This window comes from Capricornis sumatraensis, chromosome 1, assembly GCF_032405125.1.
Source record: "Capricornis sumatraensis isolate serow.1 chromosome 1, serow.2, whole genome shotgun sequence".
Lineage (NCBI taxonomy): Eukaryota > Metazoa > Chordata > Mammalia > Artiodactyla > Bovidae > Capricornis > Capricornis sumatraensis.
This window is the reverse complement of record NC_091069.1, coordinates 240,704,876-240,721,895: the sequence shown is the minus strand read 5'-3', so window position 1 is coordinate 240,721,895 and position 17,020 is coordinate 240,704,876. Positions and strand designations below refer to the sequence as shown.

General features: G+C 51.9%; 1 protein-coding gene across 3 annotated transcripts in view; it reads right to left on the bottom strand.

The window, feature by feature from the left end:
• KY (kyphoscoliosis peptidase) overlaps positions 1–17,020 on the bottom strand; it is a 46,632-nt gene that overhangs the window by 7,539 nt on the left and 22,073 nt on the right. For all 3 annotated transcript variants that reach the window (XM_068982796.1, XM_068982803.1, XM_068982811.1), the window contains 3 exons: positions 15,047–15,129; positions 11,175–11,283; positions 8,511–8,628 (listed from right to left, as the gene is read on the bottom strand). In XM_068982796.1, the coding sequence (XP_068838897.1) occupies positions 8,511–8,628; positions 11,175–11,283; positions 15,047–15,129 (310 nt within the window). The remainder of the gene's footprint in view (positions 1–8,510; positions 8,629–11,174; positions 11,284–15,046; positions 15,130–17,020) is intronic.

Genomic DNA, 17,020 nt, shown 5'->3' with positions numbered 1-17,020 from the left:
GACCCTGAGGCTCAGACCCGGCTGCGGCATCGCCCCACGGCTACAGCAAGCACCCCGAGAGTCCTGCCATGAGGGCAGTCCCCCCTCATGGCAGTCGAGGGGTGGGCTGCTCTTCTGACCCAGGGGACCCTCTGTGCTAGCCTTTCTGGGGCCTTTGTATGAGTTAGAACAAGGGACTCCTTTTTCAAGACCCCTTTCCTTTCACTGTGGAACCTTAGTGTAATCAACACCCAAACAGGTGATACCCAGGATGCTCGCACCAGCCCATCAGATGGGGCTCAGCACAAGCTGTCTGCCGACTCCGCCCTCCCTTCGAATGAACTGGGGCTGCGCTCCTAGTGTGGCTGGGCCTCTATCCGGGAAGTGCTTAGTGGGGGTCCCTCCAGGAGCAGGTCTACAGCCTCAGTTGCTCTAAACAAGAGGTCACGGAGCCTCAGGGTAATGGGGTGAAATGGCCATAGGATAGGCATGGGGACAGAAATTGGACATTATCCATATAAAAATGAATGTTTAACGAACAGTTAGCAGAATATTGGATTAAATATGACTTATTTGCATTTACACATCACTTGTTGAGAGAGTGGGGCAAGATGTGGAGCTTGCAAATCACCAGATTCCACCCTGCCAAGGGCGCCACTCACGTCCCCACATGGCCTGAGCTCCCGTCTTCTGCCCAGCCCTGCCAAGGCTCCTTATGGGCTGGGAAGTTTCACAGCCACCCCATGCCCCCCACCTCCCTGTCCCTTCTGCCTACCGCTTCACAAAAGGAGGTTCAGGCTCCCCAGACTGTCAAAGAAATTCCATGAGAACAGACCAGCTGGGCCCGTGGGAAGGATTTTGGAAGCACTTGGGAGTGCGAGCAGAGAGCAAGAGAAAGTAGATCCCATGTCAGGATTCTGTTGGCGCAAGCCAACACTGACTCCAGGAGCAGAAGGGCCCCCCAGAGGCAGGAGGCCCAGCAGGGGTAGGTCCAGAAGGCCGGAGCGGGGGTAGGGGGAAGAAGCAGGCATACCGGGACAGCCCCCTCCTCATAGCTACAATGGGACGCGAGGCCCAGGGGGTTTGTTCTCAGGAGGTGTGATCTGAATGAGTTTGCAGTCTTAGAGAAAAAAGGCCTCTAATACTTAGAGGTCTTTTAGACCCTCGCCTTAGAGAGGGGAGAAAGCGAAAGAAAGTGAAAATGCAGTGAAAGTGCAGTTGCTCAGCCACGTCCAACTCTTTGCAATCCTATGGACCATAGCCTCCTCTGTCCATGGGATTTTCTAGGCAAGGATACTGGAGTGGGTTGCCATTTCTTTCTCCAGGGGATCTTCCAGACCCAGGGATTGAACTCCAGCCTCCAGCACTGCAGAGCCACCAGGGAATCCCTGAGAAGGGAGGGGTGCATGCAAGCCCAGAGGGGTGCGATGAAGATACTGGGATAGGCGGGGCCTTCCATTGGAGGTAGGGCTCCACATACTCAGAGAGTGGATAAGGAGAAGGAATGTGGTGAAAAATATTTAGCGAGATAAGAGATGCTCCTGACACATTTACTGTTAATTGACAACCTTCTACAAAACCCCATCATCAGCACAATCCCTGAGTGTGTGTGTGTGTGTGTGTGTGCGCGCACGTGCGTGTGCATGCGTGCGTGTGTGTGCATGGAGAACCAGAAACTGTGGGGGAGGGCAGAGTGCGAGAGACAGCACCAAAGTCATCCGGTCTCTTAGTGATGGGATTTGGGATGATTTTAATTTTCTTCTTTGAACTTCTCTCTATTTTTAAAATGTTCAATGATGATTATGTGTTGCTTTTCGAATTGGAAGAAAAAATCATAAGTGCTACTTGAAAATGACACTTTTAGTGAGTTATTTTCCTTTCTTTGCCAGAATGTTGGTGCCCATGAATTTCTAGGACTGGAGGAGGGAGAAATGAGTGGCCGGCACGTGGAGGATGGGAAGGGGTCGCTTCGCAGGGAAGGGAAGGGAGCTATGGTCCTCAGGAGCACGCTTGTCCTCCACTCAGAGCCACCCAACATCAGGGGAGGCAGGAGAGGCACTGAGTTCCCACGTGGCCTCTGGGTGCTATGATAAAGATGGGCTGGTGCTGATGCGGGTAGAGGGCTGGCTTGAGCTAAGTGTCCTCCTGGGAGAAGCCGTGGCCCTGGGCAGAGGTATCCTCCCACCCAGGGCCAAACTGGAGGTCAGATTTGAGCACCAAGTCGGGGAATAAGCGTGAACACCCCACCCTGTGCCTGGGAAGGGCTGCAAGAGGGAGAAGGGAGTGTCTGGATGTCCTCCCTGAGGGCTTGGGGCTGGAGGGGGTGAGACTGGCCTGGGTTGAGCCTGGAGAACCCGTTCACTCCATTGTGACCTTGCCAAGCTCATCACGGGCAAAACGAAAGGTTGGTGTTAAATGATCTCTAGGGGTTGATTCTCCACTGACAGGCTGAGGAGAAGCTGGGAGGGCTGTGGGGAATGCCTGGGGCAGAATAAAGATGAAAAAATCCCCTCAGTGGTAAGCTTCTGCCATGCTTTAATATGATATGAGGATATTTTATTACCAGGCAGCAGTGTGCAAGATGAGTTGGACAAAGCAGTCATAATGTAGAGTATTATTGTTAATAATCCATAACTCTCACGCAAAAATGTGGAACTAGTCATTCCAGCTGCTAGTTGCTGGTCAGGTGACCCACAACCACCTCAGGCCTCCAAAGATTGCTGACTGTACACACTCTGCAAAGCACTGTACAGGGGATCATATCCCCTGTATGAAATAATATCCCATATCATATCATTTAGAAATATAATAAATACTCTAACATAATAAATTATGATGCTCTAAAAATAAAGCTCACTGGCCACCCTGGATGTTCTCATAGTAGGAAGAAAATGTGAACCATGACAAAAATCCTAGTGATAAGCATAGCTCTTGGGCTTCCCTGGTGGCTCAGACGGTAAAGAACCTGCCTGCAATGCGGGAGACCTGGGTTTGATCCCTGGGTTGGCAAGATCCCTTGGAGTAGGGCATGGCAACCCACTCCAGTATTCTTGCCTGGAGAATCCCCATGTACAGAGGAACCTGGTGGGCTACATCCATGGGGTCGCAAAGAGCTGGACACAACTGAACAACTAAGCATAGCTCTTTCAGGAAACCCAAAGGGGGAGGAATTTGCTGGAAAGATCTGAGAGAGCACTGAAGAACGGGCAGAGGATGAGAAACACTTCCATCTCTTAAAGAACCCTGACCAGCCATCCCAAAATAGAGCCCAAAATATCAGCCAAGGAGATGTGTCTAATAACCTCAGGCTGCAGAGTCTTGGTTTTTACTTTTGACAGTTTGGAAAACTTCAGCGCCGGGGGTAATACTGAGGAGACAATGGATCCAGACTGTGACTGTCACTTTAAACAGCAGGGTGCTCAGGGCTGGTGCACTGGGATGACTCTGAGGGATGGGACGGGGAGGTGGGGTGTGGGGGTTCAGGATGGGGAACACATGTACACCCATGGCTGATTCATGTGAATGTATAGCAAAAACCACTACAGTATTGTAAAGTAATTAGCCTCCAATTAAAAAAAAAGCAAAAACCAGCGATGATCCGGGCCCCAGCAGCAGGATGGCTGAGTGGCCTGGGGTGGACAGTGCACCCTGCACACATCAGCCTCTGACCGCAGTGGGCTTCCTTAGCTCTGACCACTTCTCCCTGGATGTCGGGGCCACATGGGAAAGAGGGAGGGTGGAAAGGAGCTGTAGGAGAGGTAGCGAAGCATGCTGTTTTCCTGTCTTGAGGAAAACACTGCGATTTCCAATAGTAAAATTAGGAAACATGGTTTCAATACCTTTAAGCCCAATGGCCAGTTTAACCGGGAAAACACATGAATTAGAATTTTTAGGGCCTGCAGTTCCCAAAATGGTCCTCAAGAAGGTCACAGAAAACAAATTTATGGTTCCCAAAGGGGAGGCGGGGTAGGAGATCAAGTAGGAGTTTGGGATTAAAGATACACACTACTATATGTAAAGCAGATAACCAACAAGGTCCTACCGTATAGCACAGGGAATTATATTCAATATCTTAAAATAATCTATAATGGAAGAGAATGTAAAAATGAATATTATATATATATGTATAACTGAATCATTTTGCTGTACACCTGAAACTAACACCACATTGCAAACCAACTATATTTCAATAAAAACTAAGTATGTATATAATTCCAAAACGAAAGTGAAAGCAAAAGTTGCTCAGTCGTGTCCGACTCTTTGCAACCCCATGGAATTCTCCAGGCCAGAATACTGGAGTGGGTAGCCTTTCCCTTCTCCAGGGGATCACCCCAACCCAGGGACTGAATCTGGGTCTCCCGCATTGCAGGCGGCTTCTTTACCAGCTGAGCTACCAGGGAGCCCAGTTTGTGGTTTCTACACTGCAGCATGACATGCATAACCATGACTTATGTTTCACAGTTTATGTAGCTGATTTGTTATAAAGTTGGCAGTGTTTATATTTCTGTATATGGTCCTCTTCTCCTTTCCTTGTGCCACTCCCCCGCTTACAGTGAGGTCAGTAACTGTAATCATGGTAATAATTCTCACTCCACAGGCCTGTTAGAGCCTTTGGAGGTTGACTTCAGGGTCTCCTCTGTGATAAGTGAAGAGTCAGCAGTTCAGAGAGGGAAGCTGACTTGCCTGGGGACACACAGAAGGCTTGGGGGCAAGGCAGTGCCAGGACTCGTGGGTCCCGATGCCCAGTTCAGGAGGATCTGCATTGCACCAGACTTTTTGTACAGCAAGGTTTGTTTCAATCCAAGGAAATGGCAACCCACTCCAGCGTTCTTGCCTGGAGAATCCCAGGGACGGGGGAGCCTGATGGGCTGCCATCTATGGGGTCACACAATGTCAGACATGACTGAAGCGACTTAGCAGCAGCAGCAGTGGCATAAAATTCCAGGTGGTATACAAAGTAAAAGTAAAGATTGGTTTGCTATAGTGGTGCAATTCATCTTCATGAGCACTGTCCTTCGATGTATCTAAAAGGGTGGTGGGGTTTAGATGTTCCTTTCAGAGGCCATATAGGATGGAGATAATTTAAGGTTATCCTGTATATTCAGCCTTTGGGGCCTCTGGAACCAAGTGAGGTTCTGGGATCGTCTGGGACATGATGCGGAGCAGCAGCACACCGCTGTGACAGCTGGAAGATGCATGGGAAACAGACTGACATCTGACTGGTGACAGCCAGTCTCCTCCGCATCAGAGCCTGAAACTGGTAATAAGCTCTTGGCTTTCTCCAAAGTCCCTGGAAAATCTGCTAGCTGGTGGTGGTAGCACCGTGGTAACAGGGGAAGAAATTGCACTGGAGGCTGACTTGCTGGCAGAATTCCGGGGAATCAAGCATGACCCTTGCACAGCAATGAAGCGGAATTCGTGAAGGCTGTCGGGGAACTGAGGCAAAAGGAGAGACGTGAATGCCGGACGAGAGAAAGTCAGAAAGAAACTGGACCAGCAGTTACAAGCAGCAGCGCTAACAAAAAAGGCACACTGGTTACTTGAGAAAGACGATGAGGAAATGATGTTGCAAAAATATCTGAATTCCCCACCAAACTACTTTATTAAATCAGTCTTTAATGAGGCCATTGCAAGGAGGCAGACTGGACTGGTAGAAGTAATGCCAGCTATGTGGACACAACTCTCGCTAAGAGGCCACTCTGACAACTAAGCAGGGATAAATCAGCAAGTGTGGATTACACGTCCTTGGTTATTAAGGGATCTGCTAATGAATTTACCAAACCTTCAGCAGTTATTTTAAAGAGAAGAGGATGTAGGAAAGACGCATGGCCGAGGTTACTGATCTTTAAAGCCAAAGTTAAAGGAATTCAGAGAACTGTGAGCTATTGTTAAATATCCCAGGCTATGTGGAGAGTATTTCACAGGGTAACTGCCAGGTGGGAACATAACTTTAAATGATGCAAAACGTTGGGCTTTTAATGATTGGCTTCAAGCCAGAAAATGGCCATTGTTAAGCCTCTGGACCAGGCCAAAGAGTTGCAGTTCCACTCAAGGCCAATGTCAATTTTCTGAGCCTATGTGAGTCTATGTGGTCTGTAGGAAAGTTCTACACAGCAAAGACACTCCAATACTAAGAGGACAGGGAGGGTTAAAAATAACAGCCCCCAAGTTCTCCTTTAGTTCTGCCAGTAGGCAATGGAGCCCCCAGTGTACAGATGAGAAAACCGAGGCTCCCAGAAGCTTCAGTTCAGTTCAGTTCAGTTCAGTCACTCAGTCGTGTCCGACTGAGACCCCATGAATCGCAGCACGCCAGGCCTCCCTGTCCATCACCAGCTCCCAGAGTTCACTCAGACTCACGTCCATTGGGTCGGTGATGCCATCCAGCCATCTCCTCCTCTATTGTCCCCTTCTCCTCCTGCCCCCAATCCCTCCCAGCACCCAGAAGCTTAGTGCCTTCCAAAGGGAGCAAAGCTAATGAGTGGGACGTTAAGGACTGGGAATCAAGGACTGGTAAACTAACTGAGGCCTGGAAGAGTCTTTCTGGCTGTGAATCTGGGACTCCTTCCATACCATGCTAGGAAGACTTCTATTGGATAAAAAAAATATACTCTGTGACTTAAAACCCCGAGTGTTTTCAAATTTGCAAATTAAGATGAAAATAATTACACTCTGAAAGATGCTAGGTTCAAATAGAGCTGAGCATAGATGGAGGGCTATTCCCTTATTTTAAAAAAGAAGGTCAAACTCATACAAGTCTGCGAGGAATATCTTGTCATTTCCTGTCACTGAGGGCCTACCTGTGTATAGGATTCTGAGATGGATGTTCAAAGGGAAGGTGGGGGGAGACATGAAGACATGTAAAACCTATAAGAAGAAATGAGCACAGGCAAAGGCTATATGAGAGAACAAAGTCCAGAAAGCAATAGGACACAATGTTAAGTGTTCTCTAACTGGTAGGATTCAGGGTAGCTTAATTTTCTTCTGTTTTCTTCTATGCACTTCATAAATCACCTATAGTTAAGTTTTATTTTTAATTTAGAAAAGTGATTAAATAAAAGCCTAAGCAAGACCTGAGCTGGTGTATAGGTATGTTGATGGCATCTGGAGAGGGAGGGGAGGGGCCTGAAGAGCACTGAGAGGCAAAGTGAGCAGATGGAGCAGGATTAGCCAAAGTGTGAAGTGCGGGCAGTGGCAGAGGGGGCAGGGCTGGAAGGGGAGGCGAGGCTGCAGTTTGGAGGACGTCATGGGGACAGTGTGAGCTTTTAGTCTTGTTCGGAACCTAGGGCCCGGGAGCCAGGGCAGGGGGCTGCTGAGGACCTGGGTTCCTGGAAGCCCTGAAGTCTGGGGTAGCGTGGGAATGTGTGGGGCGGTGGGTGGGTTGCAGAGGGCTTGGCATCCTCTGCCCGCTGACCCTCGGGTCCCCTCTGGGGCTGTGGTCTCAGGGGTGGGCTCGGAGGTAGGGGATGGAAGAGCAGAGAGAGAACAGAAGGGGTGGAGCAGCGTGTCTGTGCTGGGTGGTGGTGATGCGGATGGGAGCCTGGAGGGCTGGGGGTCAGGCCCAGAGTGGGTGGCGTGTCCCCCTGGGAACAGGACATCGTATGGCCGTGGTACAACACTGTCACTCTATTACCTCCTGTGGACACTTAGTTATCATCGTCTCTGCTCTTGGTTTGACAAACTGCCCCCTGCAGTTCTGGTCGGCTGACGTTTGGGAGCCTGAGAAGACTCGTTCCCAGAGGTCCACGCGGGCAGTGGGTGCAGTCTGTCTACCCCCCTGGGGAGGGGCTTTGCAGTGGCCCCCAGGGCTGGCTGATTGTTACTGGGGGAACACAGCAGAACTTAGACAGTGGGCAGAGGAAACTGTGGGGTCAGCAGGGTTCCCCCAGCCTGGAGTCCGTCTCCAGGTCACACAAAACCAGCAGCGAGTTCTCCAAACAGCAACGCCTTCCCTACCAGCCTCGTGCCTGCTCTCACCACCTCTGCGTTGCCCCTCCTCCTCCCCCCACCCAGCCTCAGGCATCCTGGCCAGGTGCTCGCTCCCAGAGCAACGGAAACAGACCCCAAAGGCTCCAAGAGAGGAGCTGCTGCCTAGTGATTCAGCCTTTCCAATGGACAAATTTTTTTCAGGTGGGGGGGCTTTTGTTCTCCCAAGAGGCCCCTGCGCCAGCCCCGAGGACAGCCTTTCATAGTCCGCCTGGCGCCTGCAGCCATGGTCCTGGCATTCCCACATCTGCCATTCTTCTAACCTTCAGCTGCACAGAGATGGGAGAAGGTGGAAAAAGGGCCTTTTATAACCAAATTATCTCTGTGCATTCATCTGCCATTATGTTAATGTATCGCGAAGCCCGGCAGATGGTACAAAGTCAATTATGCTGGTGTTAAAAAGGGAGAAATTGACCTTTTCAAAACTCACTTGGATTCAGAGTAGAGTTTGCAAACTCCCATTTCGGCCCAGTGCATGGGTGAAGGCACAGGGCAGGTGGCAGGGGGAAGCGCTGGGTCAGGGTGGTCAGCCTGGGAGCCCTTTGTACCTGCACATTCTCTCAAAGAGCCCAGCATAGCCATCACAGTTGGTCTTCTGGGTCTGCAGGATGGCGGTGGGTTTGAAGGCCTGGCGGTCCTTCTCCTGGGCAGCCTCGATGTCGTATTCTGGAGAGCAGAGGAGGAGGCTGTGAGGAACCAGGTCCTTGGAGATGAGCAGGCTGGTACAGAGGAGAGAGGGGTCCACCCCACTGCCCCCGCCCTCTGCTCTGCTTCCAGCATCACTTGGGGTGGCCTCCCTTGGGCCCAGGAGAGGCTGCTGTGGACTGAAGGGAACAGGGCCCCAGGCTGGGTGATATCTGGGAAATGTACCCTTGGCTGGTGGGAGGAAGAGCAAGGCATTGGCAGAAGGGACCACCTGGCTCTTTAGGTCTGAGGAGGGGCTGGGAGGGGAGGGGCCAACACATCACTTGGGCAGTTGGGAGCTCTGCCCACACGTCCCCACGAGCACGCAGCTCTGTAAGCAGAGCCAGTGAGGCTGCCCCCTGCTGCAGCTCCAAGGCCAAGGCCTCACACTACCCACATGGAGCATGCTGAGTTACTGTTAACACTCATCCCCGAAAGTGAAGACAGGCCACTTTACTTGGCTAACGAGAGAGCCTAAGACCTGTGTGAGGCCTTGAGGCAGGTACTGTGGCCTTTGAGGGCACAAAGGGTGTGTGTGTGCCCACGTGTGCCCACGGGGTGTGTGTGTGTGGGGCTGTGTGTGTGTGAAGGTGTGTGTGAGGGTGCGTGTGTGTGTGTGTGAGGGTGTGAGGGTGTGTATATGTGAGGGTGTGTGTGTGAGGGTGTGTGGAGGGTGTGTGTGAGGGTGTGTGTGAGGGTGTGTGTGTGTGAGAGAGGGTGCGTCTGTGTGTGAGGTTGTGTGTGAGGGTGTGTGTGAGGATGTGTGCAAGGGTGTGTGTGTGAGAGAGGGTGTGTGTGTGTGTGTTTGGGTTTGAGGGTGTGTGTGAGGGTGCAAGGGTGTGTGTGTGAGGATGTGTGTGAGGGTGTGTGCGAGGGTGTGTGTGTGTGTGAGGGTGTGTGTGTGTGTTTGGGTGTGAGGGTGCAAGGGTGTGTGTGTGTGAGGGTATGTGTGTGTGTGAGAGAGTGTGTGTGTGTGTGAGGGTGTGTGGAGGGTATGTGTGAGGGTGTATGTGTGTGTGTGAGGGTGTGTGTGTGTGAGGGTGTGAGGGTGTTTGTGTGTGTGTGTGAGGATGAGTGTGTTTGTGTGTGTGAGGGTGAGCGTGTGTGTTTGTGAGAGTGAGTGTGTGTGTGTGTCAGGGTGTGTGTCAGGGTGTGCATGTGTGAGGGTGTGTATGATGGTGTGTGTGTGTGTGTGTGAGGGTGTGTGTGAGGGCATGTGTGTGTGTGAGGATGTGTGTGTGAGGGTGTGTGTGTGAGGGTGTGTGTGTGTGAGGGTGTGTGCGTGTTTGGGTGTGTGTGTGTGAGGGTGTGTGTGTGTAAGGGTGTGTGTGAAGGCATGTGTGTGTGTGTTTGGGTGTGTGTGTGTGAGGGTGTGTGTGTAAGGGTGTGTGTGTGTGAGGATGTGTGTGTGAGGGTGTGTGTGTGTGTAAGAGTGTGTGTGAGGACATGTGTGTGTGTATTTGGGTGTGTGTGTGTGAGGGTGTGTGTGTAAGGGTGTGTGTGTGTGAGGGTGTGTGTGTGTAAGGATGTGTGTGTGTGAGGGTGTGTGTGTGAGGGTGAGTGTGTGTTTGGGCGTGTGCGTGTGTGAGGGTGTGTGTGTGTGTGTGTGTGTGTGAGGGTGGGGGCCACACACAATGTCATATCAGATGTTCCGATCCCCATCCTGCCCCCTTATTAGGCCCAGGCTGAACAGCTGAGGTTGACGTGGCAGAGGCTGGCCCTTCAGGTCCTGTGGCCAGATGGCCTACCTGAGTCAGGTGAGTTCATCCTCTAAGCTGCATCCCTAACTGCCGCTCTGGGAGGACAAAAGGAAAGCCCAGTGACAGCAGGTAGGGGATCTCTGCTGGTCACTATGTCGCAGGGAAGTCACTAGAAGTCCATCCTGCCACTTGCTTCTCCACGGACTGTAGGAGGCAGCAGCCAGCTTCCCCTTAGCAACCTCCTGGGGCTTGGCCTGAGCTGGTCAGACAGCTGAGGGGGTCCTGTGCAGAGCTGGGGAAAGCTGCGTGGCCCCTGGCTCTCAGAACTTGGAGACCAGGCTGAGTGGCAGCGAGGTCACTGGTGTGGGAGTAAGGAACAAGCAGAGGGGTGCCCACCCTTCCTGGCATGGATGCTTTGAGAAACCTCTGGTGCTGCAGTAACTTTTCAAACAACTTTGACTCGTCCCCAGCCACCTGCTTCCTTGAAACAACCTTCTGCTCTGGGTTCTCATCTCTGTGGAGCAGGTCGACCAGGAAGGCAGGACTGAGGGAAGGTTGTGGCTAGGTGAGGGGCCTCAGCTCTGGCTGTGGGCAAAGGGCCAGGTGGGATCCCTACCCCTGGCGCTTCACAGAGCGCACAGACTTGGGGGAGTAAACATGGGCAGCTGGTGCATATGAGTTAACCTTCCTTAGTCTGGTTACTGAACCTTGGGAGTCCTTCTCCTTCACCTTCCATCTTACTGCACACACACTGGTGATGGAATTAAGCCCAGAGATGTGCCTCTGGGAACAGTGTCCCAGAGCCAGCAGCTCCACAGGCGGGCCTACCTATGTGGTGGCAGATCCAGATCCAGATGGCACGGACAATCTCCAGGTCACTGTGGGCCTCCTGGAGCAGGTCGCTCACCAGCTCCTCGAGGCCACTCTTGACTGTCACCTGGGGAGTGGGAGGGGTGCGCTACATCAGGGCCTGAACAACTGGATATTCATGTGCAAAAGAATGAAGCTGGACCCCTTACGTCATACCATATAAAAAATTAACTCAAAAATAATCAGTGACCTAAATATAAGAACTTAAACCATAAAACTCCTAGAAGAAAACACAGGGGTAAATCACCATGACTTTGGGTTTGGCAATGGATTCTTAGATATGATGCTAAAATCATGGGATACAAAAGAAAAAATGGATTAATTGAGCTACATAAGAATAAAAACCTCTGTGCATCAAAGGACAATATTAAGACAGTGAAAAGATAACTTACAGATGGAAGAAAAAATTTGCAAATAATGTATCTGATAAAGGTTTAATATCCAGAATATACAAAGAACTCCTGTAATTCAACAACAAAAGCAAACCCAATTTTAAAATGGGCCAAGGATGTGAACGTACAGTTCTCCAAAAATTTAGATGGCCAATAAAAACATAAAAAGATGTTTATCATTAGACGCTTTAACCTCTGAGCCACCGGGGAAGTCTATCATTAGTCACTAGAGAAGTGCAAATCAAAACTACAGCGAGATACTACCTCATACCCACTAGGATGACTGTAGTTTAAAAAAAGGTAGGCAATCACACACATACACACAAAGGCAAAAATGTGAAGAAATTAGAATCCCTGTAAATGTAAAGCGATGCAGCTGCTGTGGGCAAGTTTGGTAGTTCCTCAAAAATTTCAAGATGGAATTACCATGTGACTCAGCAATTCTACTCCTAGGTATATACACCCCCAAAACAAAGACAGATTTTCAGATACTTGTTCACCAATCCTCCTAGGGGCAATATTCACAATAGCCAGAAGGTAGAAACAATGTAAGTGGCCATCAGAGATGAATGGATAACCAAGTATGGTATATCCATGCAATGAAATATTACTCATCCATGGGAGTTGGTGATGGACAGGGAGGCCTGGCGTGCTGTGGTTCATGGGGTCGCAAAGAGTCGGACACGACTGAGCAACTGAACTGAACTGAACTGATGAAAAGGAATGAGGTTCCCCTACATGTTGCAACTTGGATGAACCTTGAAAACATGATGCTAAGTGAAACAAGTCAGACACAAAAAGACACAGTGTATGATTCCACTTACATGAAATACTAGATAAATTCATGGAGATAGTAGATAGGTTATCCATTCATCTCTGATGGCCACTGACATTGTTTCTACCTTTTGGCTATTGTGAATATTGCCCCTACGAGGATTGGTGAACAAGTATCTGAGGATCAGTCTTTGTTTTTTGGGCCTATATACCTAGGAATGGAATTAGAGGTTGCCAGGGGCTGGGAGGAGACAGAATGGGGAGTCATTGGTTAATGGGTACAAAGTTCCTCTTTAGGCTGATTTTGGAAGAAGGCGATAGTGACGATCGTACAACACTGGCAGTGTAACTAATGCCACTGGATTGTACACTTAAAAATGACTCAAATGGTAGATTTTATGTCACATATATTTTACTATAATTTAGAAAAAAAGAACAAGTTAGGTTTTCCAGCAGGGGCCCTCAGGGTTGGCATTGCTGAAAGGCAGCCCTGGTCACTCTTTCTAGAGAAGCAGGGGCACCTGGGAACTTACTTCTGCAGTGATTGTGCACACCTCGGTCAGCCCCCACTGAGATCCTCCTGACCTGTTCTCTCCTGGCATGTTTCCGAGGCTCTCCAGGATCCACCCTCTGACCACAGGAAGACCTCCAGGCCCCTCCCGTGTGCCCCCTTGGTCAGCTGCTCCAACCGCATGGTCCTTGTTTCTGTCCCCTTCCTGGGTCTAGCACCACACCCGACACATTGTAGGCCCACATGATAGTCTGGCTGACTCTTGACTTAACCCATGGCTTCAGTTCTGTGGATTCTGGTCCTTTGGTCCCCATTCATGCACTGCTCTCTGGGCCTGTCCAGCAGTCTGTCTATCCCTTCTGGAGGCTGTGACAACTTACCCCACCCTGCTCAGACTCTGGATGTCCTCCCTTTCCTTCCCTAATTCGCAGAAGACCTGGCCTCAGACTCTGCAAGGCCCAGGCATGGCTTCCTTACCAATAAGACCTCCCTCCTGCTCAGCCAGCCTCTCTGTAGGCCTCCAGTCCGGGTTTCTGCCTCAGCAGAGCCTGCTCTTCCTTCCTCAAGCGGTGCCCTTGCTTGGCTGTGTTCTGACTTCTTCCTTCCTATCCTGGGCATCCCATCCTCTCCTGTCTGCCGTGTCTCTTCAAAACACCTCCCAGTCTCTCTCACTGGACTGCCCACGTCTAGCCTTCCTTCCTTGCCAGGCTCCTGTGGGGTCTTCTCTCCACTGCCTCCTCCTTCACCCCCTCATTTGCGCCTCAGCCTGCTGGAGCCTAGCTGAGACTTCCAGCCTTCCTCTGAGCTGCCCCCTACCAAGAAGTAAGAAGGACTTCAATGTAGAAGAATGGAAAGGACCCTGTGCTAGCCTTGCCTGGCCAGAGTGAACAGCCCATGCTGTTGACCATGCCTGTGCTTTCCAGAACACTGATCCTTCCAGATCTTGCCTGGCCTCAGGCAGATCCAGGCCCTTTGGATTCCCGGCCTGTCTTCCCCAAGATGATGTCCCCTCTAGGACTTCAACTCTTAAATGAATCTGATGGCTCCCAAGGCAGGGTTTCTGGCCCAAGGGTTTCTCTCCAGCCAGGATACGGGTCCAGGCTTGGCTATGCAGCTGCCCAGTGGTCATTTCCGCAGGCACCAGAGCTCACTGCATCCCAACAAACTCATCATCCCCTAACACAGGCTCCTGCTTCCTTGCTCCCTGTGCCAAGTGCCTGCCCTCCAGTCCTCCGCTACCCGGCCCAGAGACGGGCAAGCCCCTCTCCCCATCTTCCCTTCACTGCACACACACTGGGCAGGGGCCCCCTCTCTGCCTCCAGCTCCTCTCTGTTCTCAACGTCCCCGCCTCATCCAGGGATGCCTCATCCTGCCTGGACAGCTGGATGTCCTCCTACTGACGTCCCTGCCTCGAATCGGACTCTCTTGATCCAAGCGCCCATCATCACTCATCAGTTCAACAAGCAAGGTTCCTGAGTACCCACCGTGTGCTCACCCCAGGGTGGTTTTTCTAGGGCAACGATGAGTTCCTGGCTTACTAGCCCAGGCGGCTCACTGTGACCTTAGCAATGGGTCCAGCTCCTTGGCTGCTCCAATCAGACTATCTGTGGTGAGGCTCCTGCCTGACTCCCAGAACCCCGGTGTGTCCTTAGTGCTTCAGCGCTTGTAGCTGCCCCGCACCCACCCCAGATGCGCCCAGGCCCAGAGGTGTGGAAGCTCAGCTGCCCACGTGCTCCAGGGGTGAGGACGGCTGGAGTCACATGGGTGCTGGCATTCGTGGTCCTCTCCCATCCTTTTGTGCCCTCCGTGCATGGGCTGGGGCTGACAGGGCTGGGCAACAGCAATGCCCAAATGGGTAGGTGAGGACAGACAGGGCTAATCAGAGGAGTCTATCAAGGGGATGGGACAAGGTGTATGGCCCAGGATGAGAGCATCAGGACTGTAAGTGGGGTGGGGGAAATGAGGTGGCCTGTGTCCTGGCCTTTTATCCCCCATCCTTTTCCACGCTGTGGAAAGGCACTCAGGACCACCCACCCGAGGGACTCAGGATATACTTACAAGGGTCGGGCAGAGGCTTTGCCACCCTGGGTTAGGACACTCCAAGCTGTCTTGAGGGTTGGGGGGCACACAAGCAGAGGGGTTGGCTCTCCTACCTGTGAGGCATAGGTGTCCAGCTTCTCAAACTGCCGCAGGTCCAGGGACATGGACTTCAGGCTGGAGCGGTCCCAGGGGTAGGCTGGAAACACAGGGGCGCTGGTCAGTGGCTGAGACTGGCCAGCAGGACCGCCTGGATCAGGCCTCCCTGTCTTTGTGAGGAGCCATGACTGCCTGACCTTCAGCATGACTCCTAGACTGAAACACTGCTCTCAAGAGCTAGATCTCCTAGAACGGTCCCTCTTTGGGAACTGTCGCAACTCCTCTAGTCCTCTGGGAGACTCACAGGGACCCTAAGGAGACCCGGGAAGTCAGCAGTATAGAGACTGCACCTCAGTGAACTCAGCAGCCCCAGGCAGACTGCGATAGAATCCCTTCTCCCACCAGGTAGGTTTCTGCAGATTCTCTGCTAGCTTTTCCAGAAACAGTGCTCTGTGGGAAGGATCCAGGCAATGCTGTTGGCCCCTGATGCCCTGGCTATGGTGCCCCGGGTGGATGTGCTGCAGGGCACTCTGGGTGTTGGAGGAGGGCATGGTGGTTCTTGGCCACTTGGGCCTCCATGGGGTGAGGTGCATCTGGCACCCAGTCAGGCTTCTTCCCTTGCCCGTGATCAGCTGGAGACTGTATGCACCATGAGAAAGTTAAGAGTTCCGGCAACAGGTGCCGAAGGTAAGGTGGGGGGCCCCCAAGGGAGGCTGGGTCTCAGAATCCCTCACCTATGTCCAGCCTTTCTCAGAGGGAGCCCAGACACAGGGCAGACTCAGGTAGCTACTGCAGAGCTAACTGATCAATGGTCAGAGCCACCCAAGGATGGACAGGTAGCAAACCCCTGCCCCAGCCCAGAGAAGAGCCTGGGCTTTGGCTGGGTCTTTCTTATTCAAGGCCCAGGCTGACCAAAGTCAGGCAACCTGGGTGGGAGGTCAGGAAGGGAGTGAGAGGAGGATGGAGCCAAAGGGGCACTGATCCCCCAACTCCAGGGGGTCAGCTCTCATTCTGCCATGTCTTGATGGAGGAGGGATGAGTGAGGGGTGCTTTGGGGGCCACAGGACATGACAGCAAGTCTGGGAGGAGCAGAGGGATGGGGAAAGTGCCTGGTGGGACTACACACGGCCTGGAATGGCTGGCTGACGTCCCCCTCACTGGGAGTTGCTGAATCCAGTAGCCTGGCCTCAAGCATGTATCTGTGGGGTATCTTGGGGAGTGAATGAGATAGTGGATCAAGCGGTAAGGTTAGAGGTGCTCTGCTCCCTGGAAGGGTGCAAAGAGGGGTCCTTTGCAGGCAAGCACAGAACAGGGATATAATATCTCTGTGCCCAGTGCGGAGCTGTTCCTGTGTGTAACCCACACATCCGCTGAGGACAGCCCCCTCTATTTTTAGTTTAAGCAGAAGAATAACTTATTAAATGTTTTTAAGTAAGTACACAAGCTACAGGAGGAGCAGAGCAGCAAGCACGGAGGTTGCGCAGTCGGAACCAGGGCTGCAAGTCAGAGTGTAAAAGAGTTGGAGACAGTATTTTGGAGGCAGAGCTGCTGTTCCCACCGAGATAGATGCAGTGGCTTCCTTGATGGGGACAAGGTGTCACCACCAGCTCTGGCTTAAGCTGCTCTGCAACCCTCCCAGGGCTGGCACTGCATGTGAGGCACTGCCAGCTGGTTAGGGAGCTGGCCATTGTCCAGCCACAGAGGAGATCCCAGGCTCCAGTCAAGTTCAGCATCAGGAGCAGGCCACATGGACCCTTCTGCATGTCCCCACTAATGCAGGCCCCTTCCTGATAGGACCAAAGCCTTTTACTTCCTTCTCAAGCTCAGACTGGCTTTGGCCACCTCTGTCTGCTCCTTCAGTCCCTGCTGACCTGCTGCAGTAGTCCTCACATGGGGCAAGGTGGGGAGCCTCTGACATGCCAGGATCTGAGGCTATTCCTGTCCTAAGAGAAGGCAGGGTGTGCGGTGGGTGGGAGACAGCACACACTCTA